The sequence below is a fragment of the Lepisma saccharinum genome, chromosome 2 (genome assembly GCF_977018435.1).
Source record: "Lepisma saccharinum chromosome 2, izLepSacc3.1, whole genome shotgun sequence".
Classification (NCBI taxonomy): domain Eukaryota; kingdom Metazoa; phylum Arthropoda; class Insecta; order Zygentoma; family Lepismatidae; genus Lepisma; species Lepisma saccharinum.
In genome coordinates, this window is record NC_139230.1 from 179,759,423 (window position 1) to 179,781,560 (window position 22,138).

Here is a 22,138-nt window from a genome sequence, read left to right on the forward strand (position 1 = left end):
ATTATGTTTGGTTTTACAGGTGTTAATGAAAGATATTGTAACCCCCGTTCCTCCTGAAGAAGTTAGGGGAATGATAAAGAAATCCTTGGAGACTGCTGCTCTTGTAAACTACACAAGGTTGTCAGCAGAAGCCAAAATTGAAGGTATTCTCTTGGTTGAATATTTTCAAATATGTTACATATGTGACGTTCTCTGTTGCTATGATGAACTTGAGTTGAAACCCTGCCAATATCCATCTCCAATTTTGTTTGATAGTAATGCAGTGGGTAAACATAAAAATTACTTGGTACGTGTAACTTTGGTATCCAGTACAACCTTAGAATTTTGTAAAATTTTCTCAGATCTTGTCTGTTTTCCTCTTAAATCATGCCACATCATCAGGATCTTAATGTTCTCCTAAATGAGTCAAATTGCTTTACCTTAAATATACGTACATACCCATTTACATATGCACCATAATCTGATTAATGTCTGTAAATGTTATCATCTGTTTGTTTTTGCAAAAACATCCAACCTTACATCGTTATTTTTATGTATTTGCCATTTTTAACTGACTGGTAAAACAAAAGGAACACTCTTCTACATAGGCCTATACACAGAGCTGTAGAGAAAATAGATAAATGTAGGGGTGTAAGGGGTGCTCCTTCCACGTAATTCACCCATTAGTCAACCTCACTTCCACATAGTACACCCTGGACTGCAGACTAACAAGGCTCTGGTGACTGGACCCATGGCCAGTATAATTCTGTGTTGTCCTGTGTTTTGTCCTTATTTGTGCTGAGCACCCTTTTTAGCCTCAGCTTTTAACCAAGGTAAGGAAATGTTAGTTTTCAGACACACTGTTATTTTTGTTATGATAAGGGGCCGGACCCCGTATAGTGTGTTGGGTGCAAAATAGCCTCAGTGCTGACACACCCAAAAATTTTTAATTCAAATTCAAAAAAATAGATAAATATAGAACTGCCTGAGGCATATGCTTTTTAACACACACAAATGCACAGACAAGCCAGTAATAGCAAGAGGTGAAGTCTAAAATGTCTTCACAGGAAAAGGATAAAAGACAAGATGCACCATATGTATTGTAGGTAGTAAATATATCATGCATACTTATTCTCATTAACTTTCAACTGACCTCTATGGCAGAGTGGTTAGCACAGCATGCTGCGGCAACAGGGGCCCTGGGTTTGAATCCCAGCCTGGGTGTTCTTTGTGAGAGTCCCTTCATCACTGTCATCATATCATCACTCTCTCATCTACACAATTAGTCAAAAGTGGCAGAAAAGTGAAGTAAAATAAACCAAATCAATCAATCATTAGTTTTCACTTTATTATAAAAAGTATGGAGTACAGATAACAAATTCTTTCTCAAAACAGTACATATGATATGTGATTATTTAGCTACAAGGGAAATGCAAACAAGGTACCCAGAGTATTAGAGAACAATATGTGATTAAAATTGCAACAGAGACCGTTTTAAATTGTAGAATATAGCTGCAGAAATCTCGTAAGGAAAAGTGTACATTAGGGAGATTTTTAAATGTAGACATAATGCATGAATATTCTGGAAGACATCTGTGATCTGTGAGTTACCTAGTACATACAAGGGATTCTCTCAAGTCCAAGCACACAAAATCGATATCCCTGTTCTTTAAGATTGTTGCATGATATGATTACAAGACACTGAAATACCTGTGTAGGATATGTGCAGTTTGGCAAATCTGCATTAGTATAGAGTGTTCTGTCATAATAGTTCTAGTTTGCATGGACTCAGACTTTGCAAATGTATTTTAAATCAGCAAAGTTATGTACGTAGTTTCCCTTTCTCACTGACTTCATAAATTATTCAAAAGTTTAACGAGTTCCTAGAATCAATTAGTGTACACTATATACACCTACCACCATTGTTATTCATAGTTTGTTTGCTCACGATTTCCACTTTGACTTAAATGTTTTTATTGTTATGATTTTGTATTTTTGACATGTTCCTTCATCATACAGAAATTATGCAGTATAGAGAATCCAGTTGTTTGTTAACTCTATTTCCATAGAATATAATATTCATAAATATATTTTTCACTTTTGCTTCTTGTGGCCTTCAACCAGGCTTCAGTTGTAGTTCCTTTAGTTCCCTTTAGATGTATGTTCTTTGAGAGAGTCATAACTGTGTATCATAATTTAATTAGAATTCATATTCCATGTGGTGCATATTACTTTGTATTCATAGTGATTCCATTTGGGAAGTAGGCCTGTATGTTCATAATTCTGTCTTGTTTTTTTTTTTGTGCCTTCCTCCAGGTGGCGAAGGAACTGTTCAAGGTAATGTCTGGATTCAGAGAACTCAGAATTATTACAAAATTCACTAGTAAATGTTATGTTTTGAACGATTCTTTATAAATATATGCATTAGCATTATAATACATATATCTGTAAATTTATGGTTTCAGCACAATGGCCTGTTGTACATTTAAAATTCTCCATATATTCAAATTGTAGTTTTCAGTGTATTAATCTAAAAGTATTATAAACTAATTCCCCAGACTAATTCATAATTTTTATTGTCTCTTGTGTATTTTATCTTACATTACAAATGCAGGTTCAAATGCGTATAGGAATGTTATTGCTAATTAATTTTTCAGTACTTCTTGCTTCATTCAAAATTAAGTGCATGTATATAATTGGGAATGGAAATAAGAGGTGAATTGGTAATTAGTTTAGTCAGTGGCTAATTGTTGGTAATCAAATTAAAACACACAACGTTTTACATTTCATGGTGCACCAAGGTTCATTCTTCAGAGTCATTCACACAACCTGCATGATTAAGCCAACCAGTTCTAAAACCTGTTACATATATCAGTTTGCAACACTGCAAAATGAATTCGTCTTACAGAGCTGCTTTCCGAGCTGGAAGTTCTGATCTCCCTACACAGGTTCTTGTTTGATTGGCCCTCATGCCTCCTCTTTGGCAAGATGATCAAAATATTCACTTTTCACTCTCCACAAGCACAGCATCATCTTATACATTTCAACAACATTAGTTGAAGGGGTCTGGTGTAAAACATGGTAAGTGACATTTTGGTATTTTTTGAGTTACAATGTAAAATGTGCCATTCTTGAATTTTCGAGTGAAATTGCCATGTCATACAATTTGCATTGGACTCAGTGAAGTCTACTGAAATTGGTAAACACAACACGAAAACAATTTATCTACAGTATAGCTTCTAATAACCTTTTTTCTTAACTCAGAAACGACCAAAATGTCACTTACCATGTTTTACATGTTAATTTTTTAATAGTTGCACAAGTTTGCCATTACAGAAAACACAATTAACATCCACATAATCACAAGAAACAGGTAACAACTGTTAACTGTTATACGAGGGCAATTAATTTGTGCATAAATGCAAAATTATTCAAGTTTTATCTACTTTGAACTGTACCACTTCCAGATGATCTCAGTGGAGAAGTATCTGTAGCACCAAGCAAGAAACTGGAGGATCTCATTCATTTGGCTGAACTTTGTGTGGATCTTCTACAACAAAATGAAGAACATTATGCAGAGGTAGGACTATAATGTTGTAGGTAACAGTAAGTTATTTTTTTAAATATTTCTTGATGGGGAATTTTAGTGAGTTGTAAATGGCATAGACCTGTATAGTTACTTGTAACATGTTAATGTTGTGTTTTACACACTTATGAAGATGTAAGTGTACAATTATATGTTACTTGCAAGTAATAATTCTTATGCAGTAGTGTGTACAAGCATGGAATATAATATGGCTTTGTGTGCAGTCTAGCATGAAACATGGCTTATAAGTTTCAGTCGAGAACATATAAAAAAAACTCTACAGCTTCTACATATTACAATACATAAGAATTATAGGTATTGTTATTGTTATGTGCTTTATTTTTTCCAAAATATTTTGCACCTTGATGAGCCATAAAAACAAAAAAATGCCAATGAATTGACATAGTATTTCACTCTATTTTAGTTGCACAACATTGCTTTAGTTTAATCATAATAATGAGGATGAATGATAATCAAATGAACAGACAAAAGTACAAACATAGGTGGCACCTATGCATTGTCTGCAACTCAAACCAAAAACTCTGTAAGGTGAAGTCGTGAATGAAATGCACTTGTCAACTTACTCAGCCTAATTAACATAGTACAAGCCAATAATGAAGAAATTACTTCATCACATCATTACATCATTGTGGAATAAACAGAAATTATTCTAATGAAAAAAAATGCTGCGGTCAGTGTGGTAGTAGAAGGTGGTTTAACTTTGCAGTAAACAAAACAGGGGGATATGGCAGTGAAGTTTCAGAAACTTGGTTAAAAGTAAATTATTCATTTATAAAAATATTTTAATAATAATAATACAATGAGTATAAACTTCTATTTCTGATAAGTAAGTACAGAGAAACAATATGCCAAGCTATAATGCAAGTTATATAGCAAACCTTTACAAAGTGCAAGGATAGTAGTCGAGGAAAATCATTTTCAGTAATTCTTTTCCCAACAGATAATTCTTTTACTGTTACATGCATTGTGTGCCACTTAATTGGAGATTTTGTAAGATGTCATTTCAAAACAAGTGAGCTTTATGTAGTATAAATTTAATGGGTGATGATATATTCATCATAACTAATGGAATCATCAAATATCAGGAAAACTTGTGGTGTGTTATGTAACTGACACCATGGTCAGTATAATAAGCATGCTTTTGTACATTTAACACCTCTTCCTATGGTGATTTTAGGAATAAAATACAATCAAAAGGACTCTTTCAAATATAATAAAATAATTGCAATTCATGTGATGATTAAAACAGGATGAATAAAATACAAAAAAAATATGATAAAATTAAAAATAAAGTTTTCTCCCACTGAACCTCATAAAAAACAGTGGGGCCTCCCTTGATGTCATAGTGGTAACGTCTTCACTTCGTAGTCAAGGGACCGATACTCAGTGGAGCTACATAATGGTTCAGATCCCACTGAAAACTGTAGGTCCAGTCCCAATTAGCTTTCTCTGCATGAACTGAACCTAAAAACAAATTCAACAACCTCATGACAGTGGTCCTCCTGCTTCCACTGCTGCAAGCAGTCTGATCCCTGGTAGTGGCACAAGCAGTTAAAAATTGACAATGGGTGGGCAGGGCTGAATTTAAAATGACACCACCATTCCCACAATTTAGTGTTGTGCTACATTATTAGCTAGATAAGTCCATCTTTCCCTTACCTATTAAGCCTAGGCCTAAATGTGGTTCTGTGGATGGATGTGAATCTTCGAAGAATCGGATATCGAATCCTAATGGATTTAGTAATATATCCTGGATTGCAGAATCAGGCAGTGAATCCTGGTTTCAAGAATCATGTAGCGAATCCAGGGTTTGAATCTCATCAGATTCGAATTTGACCACCCATCCCTAGTCAAAAATCTTGGAACTAGTTTTATTTTTTATTATACATGCTCTTTCTGTGGGTTTTTTATTAGGCATTAGAATATTAAGGTTTTACATATGCGAAGTTTTGTGTTTCCACATTGCACAATTGGATAGTTTTTTCCAAATTAATTTTGAAGACCCACTGCCTTCATTCACTAAGGGCACAACATCCACTTGCACCTTGAATTTTGGGAAAGTTCGTTTTGAAAACCGGGAATTATACTTGAATTTTATCAAGATCCCAGAGTAGCTACCCTGTTATAGCTTGGCAGGGGAAAAGCAAATTACTGCAGGTGCTATTCGTTATATATTAATTACTTTTGTGTTGTTTAATATGCATTTTAAACCTCTTTTAGCATGTGCATACACTTACAATTTTCTAGTTGCAAACATTTGTTTGAAATGAATATAAGCAGTATGTACTATAAACAATATTGACCCGTATATATGGGAATTAAAGTTATTTGGGTATAGCACAATATAATTTTGGTATCACTATGTTGAATGTTTGGATGAGTAATGAAATATAAATAGATACATCCTACCTCAATGATATAATGATGTACACTGACATGAACAAAAATGAAGTACATTTTTAAGAAATGTATGGTAAAACTTAGATGCTATTGAAGTGAACTATCCTTGTATTATATGTTTTCCTAAAATACCAAGAGTAGAATGATGTTCGAACTCTAAATTTTCTGCCGTTTCTGTATATTTCACTGTCAAACAGACTGGATTGGAAACAGATATTTATTAATTGTATAGTTTAAGTTCTACTACATCAGTAGTGATTGTGGTAGTGTTTTGTGTTTGGGTGTGTGGTTATTTTCAATGTGTTACACTTTTGGCTATATGCATAAACAAATTTGTGTATAGCCTCTTCCTATGCATCATAATCATAATATTCAAACATCTGAGCATTACATGTTGAGAATGTTGTGTAATGGCACCATACATGTTAGTGAGATTCATAATATATTTATTTTTAACAAGTATTGAAAATATGACACAAAAAGTGTTAAGTGAAGAGCAAGGAATAGAACCATATACAGTAGAGTCTCGCTTATCCGACGTAAACGGGCCGGCAGAATGTCGGATAAGCGAAAATTTCAGATAATAGGGAGGTGTTAAGAAAAAGCCTATTAAATGTCAAAACTAATGTTATAATTTTACACATTATGAACCTAATACAGTAATCATGTTTTACAACAATACAGAAAAAATTAACGTAAATTTCAACTTTTAAACAACACAACAACGTTTGCCAAATTAACACACACAGACACATATGCATGTAACAGACGATAAACCAATCCGCATACAATGATAAACTGCACTGCACTGAGTAACGGATGACAGACACATGAGTCATTGTGTAGGTAGGCGCGCCACGCGGTAGAGTCGGGAGAAACTAAAAATAGACTATGCTTACGCTCGCAACTTGCAGTTCTTGTTGCCGATTGATGATTTTTTTTTTCTGGTGGTATGTCTGATAATAAGCGAAGGTCAGATAAACGAGACTACTGTAACATGTCCGATGTTGTTATAACATGGCAAGAATCAACTCGTTCTGTACTGGGACATGCAATGTAAAGATGTGTTTGTGCTATTGAGTGGATATAAGTTAGATTTAAGAAAATTGAGAAATGCATGTGTATCAAGTTCCTGGTGAAACTGAAAAAAGTCAGAAGGGACTCCTTTTGACCAAATTTATTGCAATGATCGCATGTCATGTACATGTATTTTTAACAGCACCAATAGTTTTTTTTTTTTTGTTTTTTTACAATGGGAGACAAGTGTGAAAGACAAAGAGCACCCAAACCAACCTAGATAATAAAAAAATTGAATGATTCACAGAGATTGAAGGTTGAGTATTGAAGCAGTAGCAAGGATGGCTAGCTTGTGCAGGAATGGTATTTGATGGATTCCCCATAAACACTCTTTGATCTTTCCACATCACACACTTTTCCAATGTTGCAATCAGTAATCAAAGGACAATGTGCCTCCAAAAACATTCATGTTATTCAAACAAGCATTTATATGGCATGAAGTCATTACCATAAGCGTGAGATAGGAGGTAGCGGAGTGACCATCATGTTGCTCCCTTTTTCTTACCAAATTTGACATTATTTGCCCAATAACATGAACACATTTTTATGATCATATGTAACCAGAAGTGTGTATTCTAGACTATTTGCAAAGGCCGAAGTTCAGACTCAAATATAGGAGGAGGGGGGAGTTATTTACATACTGCTTCCTTATTTACTCATTCTGTCCAACATATTTTCCATTCTTACATTTGATTAACATGTACATCTTCATGAGCCTGGACCATGGAAATAGTAATAATGAGATTGTGTTTGCAGATTTGAATTTTTAAGATGACAAAAAAATTGGACGTATTGTCAAAACATTTCCAAAATCTCAAAGCATGGACAATTCAAACTATGCTATGGTAAGGTAGCCCAGGTGTTGAAGTGAGCATCACTAGCATATAATCATTTATCTTCATCATTGTGAATGGCCGAAAGTGGCAGAATATCAAATAACAAAATGCAAATACAAGTTGATACTTGCCTCTATTTCACAGGTGGTACAGTCACAGACACTTCTGGGTTGTAACAATCCCATTAACTTTCAATGTGATTGTTGCAACCCAGAAGTGTCCATGACTGTACAAGTTGCATGCTAATACAGTGGACCCAAATTTATGTTCCTGGATTTTACATTTCCCATTATACATCCAATCTTGATGGTCCTGACATAGCAAAATGCTATACAATTTTCCTCGATTTTACATTTTCCCACATTTTAAGTTTTTTCAGCTTAGTCCCATGAAAAACGTAAAGTTGAGGTTCCACTGTATTGGTTTCCTTGTTCTTCATCAGTACACTACAGGAAAAGTCCCATATTTTTGTGACAAGTTTCATATAGTATATACAGTTGAACCCTGATTTCATGTTCCTATTTTTTTACCACACTATACACACTACCTTCCCAGCAAAGTAATATGTTCTACAATTTTCCCAGATTTTACATGTTTCCACAAAGGCCTTTAAAAACATAAAATCTAGGTTCCACTGTATACTATTGTACTTCTGATGGAATTGCTCTTGCCTTCCAATTTTAGTCTGGAGAAAGTCAATCATGCTGTCTAGTTTTTTAATGCACTATCTACCTAGATATCAAATAATTATTAGTCTAGTTTTTGAGACATTTAAAACAATATCAAGAAATTCATTTGAAACTTGCTTCTCTGAAAGCTTTCTTTGCCAAATTTGAGAATATTACTGAAATTTACATTGTGCTCAGATTTGAATCTAAGTGAAATTATTGATATTTGTGTTCTAAAAATAAATAACGTTTATAGTTCTAAGTTCTGTAAAATAAATATGTGTAACATAGATAGTACTATCAAAGGTTATTCATATTATCAGATGACACCAGAACCTGTTTCTTTTGAAGTTGTATTTTTTGTTATATTGCCATTTTTATATTTTAATTCAGGCTTTATTACACAAAAATATGCAACATATTCTTCTATGTTAAGAGGACTGCAAGTTTCTTGAACAAATTATAACAGCAACAACAAAAAAAGGAAACAGACATCTTTTAGTGTAATTGTTTTTATATCTCTTATCACACTGAGCACATATTGTTTTTAATTTTCAAAATTGCAAGATTCATTTTTCAAACCATAAATACTATTAGAAAAATATTATTTTCAAATTAAGTATTAGTGTTAAAGTAATATACTACAATTACATGTAAGCAACTTGAATAATCCGATTTTTGATGGCAAATCTGGCTTTTTTAACCTAAGCTCAAGAAACCAGCATGCCTTGATGTTGTGGGATGAGTGTTGTGTCACTCTGCATTTTAGGTTATCCCTGTAATTCTATATTTGTTGATGTTGGTTTTAAGTGTTTTTGGTATGTGGAAGTTAAATCTTCCTGATGCGATAATGAAAAAAGAAAGAACTGTAGGGCACCAAACCTCTCCTTTTCTTGTTGTTACTAATTGTTGGTCTTGTCTTTCTTCTTTCCTGTCAACATGTTGGCTGTGTGATCAAAAGGCTTACAGATCGGTGAGTGTTGTGCTATTTCTGCTTCCCAAGCTTATTTCTTCTAAATTTCTCCTGTCATATCTAAGAATTTGTTTCTAAAAATGCTTTTTTTTTTTCAATTACAATGAAATTCGAAATGGAATGGATGCTTACTTGTTTTGTGTGTCAAAAAAAATGTTATCAATTAATTATATCATTAAAAGTTGTAACTTGATGTTCTGTTTTTAATTTGAATAGTTCAAGAAACTGTTTTTTGCTTCGCTGCTTTATTTATGTATCTGTCCTTCATGTTTCTGTACTTATATTGTGTCCCTATATCCTGCAATGTCCAATGTTTAACCACCTTCTTTCTTTCTTCCTCTCATTTGTGAACAGGATAAAGTAAGTAATGTAACCTTCTGTATTAGTTAGAGAATAGAATGCATGACAATTTCTAATTGTTGAATTGTGCTCATATAATATAAGCATGGCATGCTTCAATTGCTTTTTTGTGCAGTTAAGAATATGTTGGCGTATACATGAAAGCAGCAATGAACTATAAGTTTGTGTTGCAATAGTAAACAAAGTAGTAAGATAAAAAATTCCAGAAGCTATTTTAAAGTTAAATTACAGCAAAGTCAATGTGTTTTTTATTGTTGTCTTTGAATAACCAAAAACGCATTGTAGTTCATTTGTGTGCTTATTATTTTTTTTATTCACTTTATTGCTTAGTAGGTCAAATGGAATGTTAGCTATATTATTGAAAAACTCTGAAACTATTAGAAAAACTCTTTCGCCTGTGTAAAGAAAATATACTCGGTGAAACTCCTGAACTGTATTTATGATTTTGGAAAAAAGAACTTTATAATGGAAATTGTTTAATATTATTTATTTGTATGTTGCCTAACTGTGCCAGAGCAAAATTAGAAGGCACTTATCAAACATTTTAGGAGTAATAATCACCTATTTTTAGTTCATACATACTTCTTACTCTTGGTTCTCCACATTAGAATAGTTATTAATTTGCATGTAATATTAGATGCCCACAGTAAAAAATTAGGTATGGTAGACTTTTCCAGTTTTTAAAAAAATAGTATTCTAATAGCATAGATGTAAGTATGACCAATTGATCTTGGTAATACTTTAGCAGTTTGATAGAATGGATGTGCATAATACTCTGATCAATTTATTTATTTTTGTATAATGGTTTGAAACCAAATACTATATCCGTGTTCATTGTGTGTTACAAACTAATGTTTACTATTTGTCTATAATTACTCCATGTTGAAACATTTTTTTATTTTCCCCTATATCATCATAAAAGTTTATGCAGTATAATTAGACTGTCAATCATTTTCAATTAAGTAACTTCATAGAATTACTGAATTTTCATTAGTACATTGATTGCCACAACTTCTGCAAGTGTATTGATAAATTAATTACTAAATTCGTTCTTACCTAGTAATGTGCACGAAATTTTAATAATATCCTGTAATTTTTGCTAATAAAGTTATTATATACATTTTTGCTGAACCTCATTACTGTTTGATATGCATTATACAAAATAAATTAAGCATTTCCTTTTTCATGGGTAACATCTGAGTAGTATGAAGCAAAGGACATTTTTATTATTGTCAAGGTGTTACATAAAGTTTGTTGCAGTTTCAGACTACTTTCTACTTTACTCTTTGTAATGGGTGAAACATATCATTTCACAGCATAAAGTTCTTCCATATGTAATGATACATCATTGTAATATATTAATAAAATAACAGTCTCTACATACTTGTAGTTTTTAAGCCATACAATATTTCTGACATTTCGGGTCCATTGCCAGATTCTTCCTCAGGCGAGTCCAGAAATCACAATAAGTGGAAATGGAACAAAACATGGCTAAAAAGATAAAAGATTTGGTGTTAGAAATTACACTTACATCATTATCCTAGTTTTGATACCTGATGGAGGCACAGTGGTTCAGATCCCACTTTAAACTGTAGGACAAATCCCAATTAGCCTTTCTGTGCATAAAGTGAACCTAAAACAATAACTCAACTCAAGTTATATCCCACAATCTTGTGTGAAGAATGCAGGTCACTATCGACTGTGTAGCACTGGCCACTCTTACTCTGTTATGTACATGTTTCCTCCTACTAGCCAGGTAAACAGAACTCGCTGTTGGTCTTGAAGCTGGGGGAAAACTGGGCATTTTTTACAGGGGTTAATGATCTGCTTCTTTACTAAGTCAACCCATTACTCTCCGATATCACCATTGTATCTATTCCTTGTTTGTGCCCTCTTTTCGCAAATTTTCGTAGTTTTGAGAACTTTCCTTTTTACTGCATACCACCTCCATTGAAACAAAATGCACTGCATGTGTCAGCTCATCGCGTCAGGTTCCAGATGTTGAAATCTTCAGTCTGTCAATCATACTGCCGACCTCTGTGGCAGAGTCGTCAGCACAGTGTGCTATGATACTAGGGAGTCCAGGCTTCAAATCCTGGCCTGAGCATGGATGTTCTTTGCGAGTGTCCCTTCATCAATTTCAAAATATCATCACTCATCCTCATCTTGGTTAGTACCCAAAAGTGGCAGAAAAGCGAAGTAAAATAAACCAAATCAATCAATCAACTAATGATGTGAAGGAAAAAAACATTGGTATGCCTTGCAATAGTGCATACATTAAAAAATAAGGAGAAAGTTCCCTAATTATGGTATAACATGCATTTTCAAGCCACCTTCTAGTGTAGGAAGTTTATTTGTTAATAATATCAGTATGAGAAAAGGAGGTGGAAAAAGAAAGTTCTCGAAACTAAGAAAATTTGTGAAAAGAGAACAAAAAATGAATAGATACAGTGATAATATCAAAAAGAAATGGGTTGACTTAGTAAATGAACACATCATTACTGTATAAAATTTCCAGATTTCCCACCAGCTTCAACACCAAGTGTTTATATGATGACATAAGAGGAAGGAGAATTGCCAGGTATGCATAAGGAAAGGAAAGGTTCCGACACACCAAACAATATTGAATTGAGTTACACAATTCAGGACTACTGCATCCATTGTCAGCAAGAGGCCTCCTGGTCTCCTTCCTTTCTGATGTTAAAAAAATGTCATTGAAAAACTTGTTGCGGCAGAAATAGCAGTCATTGGCATGGTTGCCCTGTTCTTGCCACACCATTGGGATTCCAAAACTGAGGCTCTTTCTCTTACTCTTCACCAGTGGCATGGCGTGACATTTTCAAAAGTGTTATCAGCCATCAGTACGACAATTATTCTGGTAGACGTTATTATCTACACCCCCTCCCTCAAAAAAAAAAAACTTCCCTTTGATCTAGATTTTTGTTCATTTCATTCTTTTTTTTGCAATCCGCTCAGTGATTTAGCCACAAACACTCCTAGCAAAAACTACCACTCAGTTACCACGAAAATCCAATGATTAGTGGTCTAGCCTTGTCAATTATTCATTTATTTCTTTGTAAATGAGGTGGAAAGGGGAAGAAGAAGTACCATACATTTCTCGGGTCAGTTTGACATTTGTGCAGCAAGTAGATGACAGAATTCCACTCCTCCAGTGACAGTCAAATCAGAGAGAAGGGGGTCAAATTGTGGATGGAACTCCAGCTGTACGTACTACTGTTGCCAACTTAGTTTTTTGGAGCAAGGTTTGTCCAAATCACGAATCGCACCAAGGAACTATATTTTCGTCTAATATCCGAGTAGTCTCGGTTGTAGTTCAATCCAGCCTTGGTTTTGCAATGTAGTTCTAGTTGCTTCAGAGAAATAGTATCCCCATTTTTGACAGGATTTCGTTCTTTTCTGCCAATCCAATGTGACAAAACTGAGATATACCGGCAGGCCTGACTGGTAACTGGGCCCCTGAACAGGCATATGAATAACCCTGTAGCACATTTTGCCCCAAAACCTTCCCCCACTCTTCCCTTGCATTGGCGCCCTCTCCTCTTGTTACCTCTTCAGGGTAGTGGAACGGCCTCCCTCTTTGCTTCTGTCGGTCGGCTGCAGAAAAAATGTCCTCGACAATATCTACTCGACGGCAATGCTATTGTTTAACATATTTAACAATGTTGTTATTTTATTGAAACAACTTTTTAATTCTTCACATTTTGCTGTTACCTGTGGTAAAACTGGTTACATGCATGCCACGTCTCTGCTCTTCATCATTATATAAGGTTGTAATCACATGTTTTGTACACTTTATATGGTGTCCAGGGCTTGTCCTGGTCACCAGTTCAACCCTAAAATTTGTGATGTGTTAACAATCACAGAATTTCATCACCACTTCTACCAAGGAGCCTCTGTGTGACAATTTGTGCTCTATTGTGAAAGTACTTTCATTATTTTCGTCCAAAATTTGAGAGAAAACCTAATGTGATTGGACAAAATGGCTGTTTTTTAGGTTCAGCATCCTTAAATTATCAAAGATCACCTATCACCTTGCAGTCAGCAAAATTGATGTAGACCAGGGTGATAGTGATATGAATGAGAGATGAATTACAAACATTTGTTGTCATTTGCTTTTTATATATCATCATTTAGCTTGACACAGAACAATGCATTCTTAGCCATCTGGGCCTCCCCGATGGTACAGTGGTAGCGTCGTCGTCTTGTATTCAAAGGGTCCCAGGTTTGATACTCGGTGGAGGCACATAGTGGTTCGGATCCCACTTTAAACTGTAGGTCCAGTCCCGATTAGCCTTACCATGCATAAAGTGGACTTATAACACCAAATCAATCAATTCTTAGCCATCTTTTGCCTGAAAATATTTGTTTCCACTTCAGGAATTTAGGGTTGTGTTAGATTAGTCAAAATATCAGCAAAAATAAAATTGCTGTTGAGCCTCTTTCTGTGTTTTCAATATTTAAAATTTACAAAAATAAATAAATTGATTTGTATTACTGAGCTTCAGGGACTATAAAGTTAATTGTGTGTATGATGCTTTGATTTTACTCTCAGAAATGTAAAGTACACTCCAATATATGGTGCAATTTTTCAAGAAATTATTTCCAAATAAAAATATTTGATTTTATTTCCTTATCAATGATGTGGGGGGGAAGGACATAACAGTCCCCTGTGGCAAAAATCATTACTTGAATGAGCAAAGAGAACTAAATAAAGTAGTTGTTCCATTGCCAGTATCACTTCAGAACTGATGCATTCAAATGAAGTATACATCAGTTTTACAAATTGGAATTCATATAACTGGTTAGTTATCCTAGGTTCATTTAGCTTATTTGGTATTACCAACTTAAATAAACAAACATGTTTTCAAGTGGTCATGTCATGTTTAGAAACATACAATGAACTTGCTCATTGGGTTATTCAATCACAAGATACTTAAATATAGCATATGATATTACTATAATAATACCCTTACAAACTCTGTAATGCCAACATAAGATGCACTGGAAATATTTTTTCACTAAAGATATACATGTTCAATGTGCATGTGTGTGTTCTCCATTTCCTTGATGTTGCTTATGATGTTTGTTGTTTGACACTTAAACCAGCTTGTACAAATTACATTATTACAGGTGCATGTGATGATTAATGTAAATGTGAACAACTGCTTTTGAAATTTAACATAATATAAGCATGGTTTTGTTTTTCACTCTATATGGCAGAAAACAAGTTTACTGAGTAGAGGGCACTTTATAAATTATATTGATGAATACAATAAGTCTGAGAAATAGTTCATAGTCACTGCATTCTTTGTCTCTCCTCATTCATTTTCTAGTGAAAATTTGTAATACAAGAATAATCCAGACATAATTTGATGCATTGGAAAGCAAATAAATATATAAATATATTTTAAAGTAAATGAATTTAAGTTATGTTTTCAAATTTAACGTTAACACCTGTTGCACACCTATACTTAGTTATTATTGCACATTATGTTTAACACGTTAACTGCCATGTCAGTCATAATGACTGAAACTGGCTCATACCAATCATGTTATGACTAAAACATGTGGCTTGACTTTGTTGTTCCTAGGGTGCCGTCAGTCACGAGTATAACATTGATGCACATAAGACATGACCAACAAGGTGTGGGAGTCGAGTACATATTACAAGTTTTTTTACAGGAAAAAAAGCAAAATTTTCGAATTTGCGAAATAAAGTCCAATAACCATTTTGGCGCAGGAGTCAAAATTGATGAAACCACCCTGGCAATTAACATGTTAAGCAAAATTATAGTAGTGAATTATGTTTTTTTATGTACACATCAATTTTCCCTTTGATCTTTTAACAATTTCCAATTTTAGTTAACATAATGATTCCTCTAATAGGAGCAGAATGACTAAGTTGAAAGCAATTATATCCTGAAGGAGTAAACAAGACCTGGAAAATTATGGAAGCAGTAGTGGACAAAAGAGAGAGAACATCTCATTGCAATCTTAACACATTTACTTCCATATCCAACCATAGTTGGATAGACATGGATTGCCCAGGCTATCCTATCTGACCTAGTTTAATAGTAACCACACTTGATTGAAGGAGGTATTGTAGTTTGAGTGCAGTTTGATACTAGTTTGCATTGGTTTCATGCCATCATCAAGTGAAAACAGTACCCAAATATGCACTGGCCAATTCCTCCCACATAGGCGGCATCTTTGTGTATTTTTGTTATTTAGCCATACTTTCTGCCACTCTTTTGGCTACATACATTTTCAACTTTGAGTTAGTGCCTTTAAGAAGAATTAGTATTTTGGGGTCATCGTGCAGTCACTTAGGAGCCACTGTGAAGGCCTTTCCACACATCTGGCTGCGAACTGAGGCCATTGTTGAACTTTCTCCTCCATTAGTAAACTTGCTGGTGGGGTACGCATGCACAGAGATATTGAATTCTCATTTACTAAGAAATTTCTGTAAGTTTTAGGCTGACAGAGGGCAAGAAACCACTCCTCTTCACAGGTGCAAGTGTGTATAGGAGGCACCATCTTTAAAAAAAAAATGGCATTTTGAAGCTCACTTGATTAGTGTTGCAGTCTTGATGTAATTTTGTAAGTAACAGTTGATACCTCATTTAAATTTGAGCTGTATACAGTCTGCCCTACAATTTTTAATGGACTTTTAAGGTTTTCATTTGTCTCTTGTAATATGTAGTTGAAGGATCACTCCCCCACCCTCAAAAATCTATGCCCAAGCTGAGCTCAAACCTGGAATGTTTGGTGGTGAGATCGTGAGCAGATTTGGCCACCAAAGTGGCTCCATGTAGACTTCTGGTAAAGAAGAAAATGCTAATGCAATTTCTCCACAGTAAATCTGACGTAATCCAAAGATAAGGAGAATGCTTGAAAAGCAACAAAATTGTTGAAACTAGGTGCTTATGTGAGATCTTATTGCACCTAGGTGTATGTGATCCAGATATCATTACATTGAGCAAATATTAAATGAAGTTTGTACACTGCAAAATTGCGGTTCACATTGTCACGTAAGTGTCACTAAGAAAAATTCACAATCCTGATGTAGCTGTTTACACAATCCTAACATATTTCAATAATTTAAACTGAATTCAAATAGTTAATATTAGAACTTTAATGATTCTAGTAATTTTTGTATTTTAGAAATCAATTTTACTGTAGAATTAGTGTATGTTCCAGTATTTTGCACAACTCAGAATATCCAGACTCAGTTATTAATTTGATTCTTTCCAGTGGTATCTGCCCACATATATGTTATCAATACATTTGTTTATCATTATGTAGAGGTAAAATAATTATATTCTGAAACTGTATCATGGGACACTTGTATTGCCAGTTTATTCTGTTGCAGTAGATTGGCAGATGCTCAATGTGACTAAAGGTTCATGGTTTATTACACACTTCCATATTTATATGGTCCATTTTCAGACACTTTTATTGGGATGAGAGAATTTATTTTTTGTCATTGACTTTATGAGTTTCTCATGAAATTATACATCAATTTCTTGAACAGTTATGATACTTGGTGTTTCTGTATGGTGCTATATAAATCTTCATTGGATTCCATTCATTCCATAACAAAAAGTATTCATTGAGGATGGTTTTGTATAATTTATGTCAAAAAATTTGATTTTATAAATTTATATTTGATATATGTAAAGAATGCTGTAACAACACCACTCAATCAAGCCAAGAATTATAGTTCTCCATGTACTAAAGTATTCCTAAAATGCCTGTATCTCATAAGTGAAAATGTATGTTGCATATAAAAGCAAAATTTCAAGTGTAATTATGTGACAGAAGCTACATTATACCAGTATAAGGCTGGATAGCATATCTAGATCTGTTTGCTATACATATATCTTCCATATATTACTGGGGACTGCACCTTGCTTGCCTTTCTACAAAAGTGTAGTATGCCTGAATTGTGTAGTTGCATGACCATATTTAGTGTAGTTTTTTATGACTTATGCTAGCTTACACTTGACATTGTTTTTCATGTGTGTCTTTATATTTTCTTTAATTTTATCATCATATTTTCCCAACAAGGATTCATTTTAACTAATATTTCTCGTACATACAATAAAACAACATATATAAAAGTAATTTGCAGGACGTAAATGAAATTGATTACAAATGTTCACAGAAAAGCAAATGTATGTTTATACACATGGTTTAATCTTAAGATGAGATAACTGATACTTGCATACTAGTTGCATCCTTTGCAGAAGGAAATATGCAAAATAAATTTCATTAATTTGAAAACTTTGTTAATTTTTTTTAAAGGGAGAAAGCAGATTGAAGAAATTTGCAAAGCAAGTCTTCAATAGGAGACTTTACACATGCCCTTATATCATTGGATTTTCTGTTTCTTTTACAACATGAGTTTATTCATTTATTCAGGTATGCATGCTTCACTCAATGCATGATAGAATAAATATTATGTAGTATTCAGCAACAGACTATCAAACTGCAAACCAGTTTGACAGAAAGAAAAGAAACAATAATGTAAAATTACCACTGCTGTAGCCATTGACTTAATTTTAAAAAATGTGTATAACAAAGACTGATGCATTATCCCATTTACATTAACCAAATGTTGTTATTCCTTTTAGGCCTTTGCATGGTTCAGTGATCTTCTGGTGGAGCATGCTGAGATATTTTGGTCTCTGTTTGCGGTGGACATGGATCAGGTGTTGGCTGAACAACCTCCGGATACATGGGACTCATTTCCATTGTTCCAGATAATGAATGATTACTTAAGAACTGATGGTAAGTCTGTTACTATAAGCTGCATGTTTACAGTAATAAATATGCAATGGCAATTCTTATATCTAAAAAAACTATCTTAATAGTAGTATAAAAGATAATCAAACTTCATAAACATACTCATTGTTCCATATTTTCACTCTTTCTCATCAAACCTATCTTGCGAAACTTTGAGTAAGTTTGTGAGATTTGAGTGACAAGTATATTTTCCTTACCAGTGTAAATTTGTGTTTATATTTTTATCTAATGGATAAAAGAGGCACTTATGTTCTCAGAAACACAGAATAGCTTATGCAAGACTGCTGATGGCTCGTGAGTGGAATTTAACAGACCTCTAAACTTGTGAAATATATAAAACAAGAACAGTGTCTTGAGGAAGAACTCACACTAAAGCAACAGGCGACACATGTTGCTTGGGAACAAGCGAATCAGCAGCAATGTTTCACACAATAGCTGCATGTGTTTGATTGGTGAAATCCTCAGACAACACATGCCGTGCTGCCTGATGCTTGTCGCTTTGGCGTGAAGTTTCCCTTATGGAAACACATTTGGATAATAAGAAGTATCCCTATTCTGTAAATATTTTGACAGAAATTGCTTGCTATGTGTGCAGTGATAAGTTTTATTGCCTCAGGCAGGGGTGGAATCTACTGTAGGCACTATGATTGAATATTGTATAAATATCTGTATCATCAAAAGTAGTATGGAGTGTGTAAGGGATGATGTCAGTAGAAGTCAATTAACACTTCAAGAGAGGTTTTGGAAGATATAGAAAAAACTGTAATATTTTATTTGTATGATATTTCTAAATTTTATGTTTTACATTAACTTGATATACCCCCCTTCCCCCACACATAATTTACCTTCATTTAATCCTGTTAAACTTTTGAAAATGGACTAGGTCTACAAAGGCTCCCCCCCCCTGATAACCCATGAGCCCCCCCTGGAGATCAGTTCTAGCTACGGACCTGCCATATGGTTGTCCAATAAGGCAAAAAGGTGGCAATAAGGTAGATAAATCTCTTCTGATCATGACTGATCAAGTAGAAATTTCCATCCTAATGAATCAGATGAGTGATTCTTATGGGGTTTTGCTTAGTCCTGGAGGTGTATTACCGATTAATTAATTCAGCTGGTTTTCAAAGTAAAACACACTATGTATGGTCAAGTTGTACAGAATAGACTGCACAAGTGTTTGGCCTGTAGGGAGAAACTCATCGCAGTTCATCATACCTAAAGTGGAATCTTGTGTGGATGTAGTGGTGCCTTTGAAAAGTATGATACTTGTCATTTTGTGTTGTTGTATCAGATCTACTTTTTGTCACATGTATGTAAACGGTCTAGTGGTAATGAACCGCATGGAGCCGCAATGGTCTAGTCGGTAGAGTGTCTGACTGCCACATGACAGACCCGGGTTCAATTCTTGGAGTGGGTGATCTAAGGTTGGAATTTTTTCAGCTTTGCCCCCAAATAAAGTGGCTCTGGGGCTGCCTCAGCCTCAAATGTGGGTATCAGGGGGCAACCCAGGGTTGTAGAGGTGGCCAGAGCATGGTGCTGACCACATCACCTTCAAAATGGCTGAGATCGAGAATGTGTAGGGCCCTGCTCAAACATCCCCTTAATGTGCCTTCATGGTATGGTGCTATTTCCGTGGGGATTCAGGGAACTTTATCTTACATATGTAAACAATAAATTGTTTGTTTACATGATATGTGATAACAGTAAATTACAAACTATGCTTAAATCTGTGTGCAAGTTTCGCATGTTATCATGGAACTGATGTCAACAGGAATGAGTAATCAATAACAGATTACTTCCCTCACACGAGATGTATCTTTGAGTGTTTCATCTCAAGAAACAAATCTTTTATACCATTTGTGGGCAGTGTGTTCACTAACTATATCTCTTCCAAAGGCCATGTATGTATGATACAATATGCTTCTCCATCTTTTGAGGCCCCCCCTTCCCCTTGAATGGCATAGCGGTTATGTTGTTGCCTTGTAATCAAGAAGTCTCAGGTTTGATACCCAGTGAAGGCACATTGCACAGACAGTGGCTCTGATCCAACTCAACTGTAAGTCCAGTCCTGATTAACCAATCTGTGTGCAAAGTGGACTTAAAACAAATATTCAAATTCAGATTTAGCTTTTGAACTGCAGCACAAACACACAAAAAAGCACAAGTTACTTTTGAATTAATGTACGAGGCGATATCAAAAAGTAATTGAGTAATTTTTTTACAGCCAAATGGAAATGTATTCACAAAATCTGAAATATACGTTTTGAAGGTTGAACATTACTCTACTTTTCCACATAACATCCATTCACATTTATACATTTGTCCCACAGTGACACCAATTTTTCGATGCCCATGCAGTAGAAATTGTTCGACTGGACGCGTAACCAATGACGCACGGCTGTCACAACTTCCGTGTCGCAGCTGAAGTGTTAGTGGGCCGAACATGTGAAAGTCTGATGGGGCCAGGTCTGGACTGTATGCTGGATGCTTGAGAATTTCCCAGTGCCAGGAATTGACTTTTTGCGTCACTGATGCAGCCACATGGGGACGAGCATTGTCATGGAGAATGATGACCACCTCCAGAGATTTTGTTGGACGTTTACGGTGCAGAGCAGCTCATAGACGATCCAGTGTGGCACAATATGCAGCAGCATTTACAGTTGTTCCTTTTACCCCAAAATCAGAAAGAATGACACCCTGGCTGTCCCAGAAAACGGTAAGCAAAACCTTTCCTGCAAATGGGGTTGTCCTGAATTTTTTGGGTGTATTTTCATACCATACTCTGTTGCTTTCATTCAGGGGTGTAATGAAAAACCCATGATTCATCCCCGTTAACAATGCGGTCAAGGAATGTGTTTCCAGCCCTATGGTACCGGAGCAAATGATCAAGACTGTCCTCCATATGCTGTGGTATGAGCTGTCTTGGGACCCATCTCGCTGATACTTTTCAATCTTCATGGATCATGGTGTATTCACTGCCATATGAAATGCCCACTGCATCCACTGTTGATTGGATTGTTGACTGCTGGTCCTCCTGAATCAATGCCTCCACAGTATCAACATTGTGTGTGTGGGATGTGCGACGCTGTCCAGAACGGAGTTCATCAAAGACATTTACATGCCCTGCGTTGAACTTTGCACACCAGTTACAGACATTGGTGAATGCCATGCACAGCTCAACTGTGTCGAACATCTCAAGCATAGCTGCTATTTTGAAACAACTGCCTCTCGGTGTGGACGAGGTGCACACACCTGCCATCTTGTGGAAAGGTGGTGAATTGCATGTACTTCCAAATGTATATTTCAGTTTTTGTGAATACATTTCCGTTTGGCTGTAAAAAATTTACTCAATTACTTTTTTATATCCCCTCGTACATTTCAAGAGAGCCCAACTTTGTTGAAGAACAGT

The 22,138-nt window shown here is 35.0% G+C and overlaps 1 protein-coding gene across 16 annotated transcripts in view; it reads left to right on the plus strand.

Moving 5' to 3' along the window:
- Positions 1-22,138, plus strand: part of Cadps (calcium-dependent secretion activator 1) — a 462,589-nt gene that overhangs the window by 411,074 nt on the left and 29,377 nt on the right. For 11 of the 16 annotated variants that reach the window (XM_083117745.1, XM_083117744.1, XM_083117743.1 and 8 more), the window contains 4 exons: positions 20-143; positions 2,296-2,316; positions 3,447-3,559; positions 18,558-18,714. In XM_083117745.1, coding sequence (XP_082973871.1) covers positions 20-143; positions 2,296-2,316; positions 3,447-3,559; positions 18,558-18,714 — 415 coding nt within the window. The remainder of the gene's footprint in view (positions 1-19; positions 144-2,295; positions 2,317-3,446; positions 3,560-18,557; positions 18,715-22,138) is intronic. The other 5 variants (XM_083117747.1, XM_083117752.1, XM_083117755.1 and 2 more) reach the window with 1 other exon arrangement.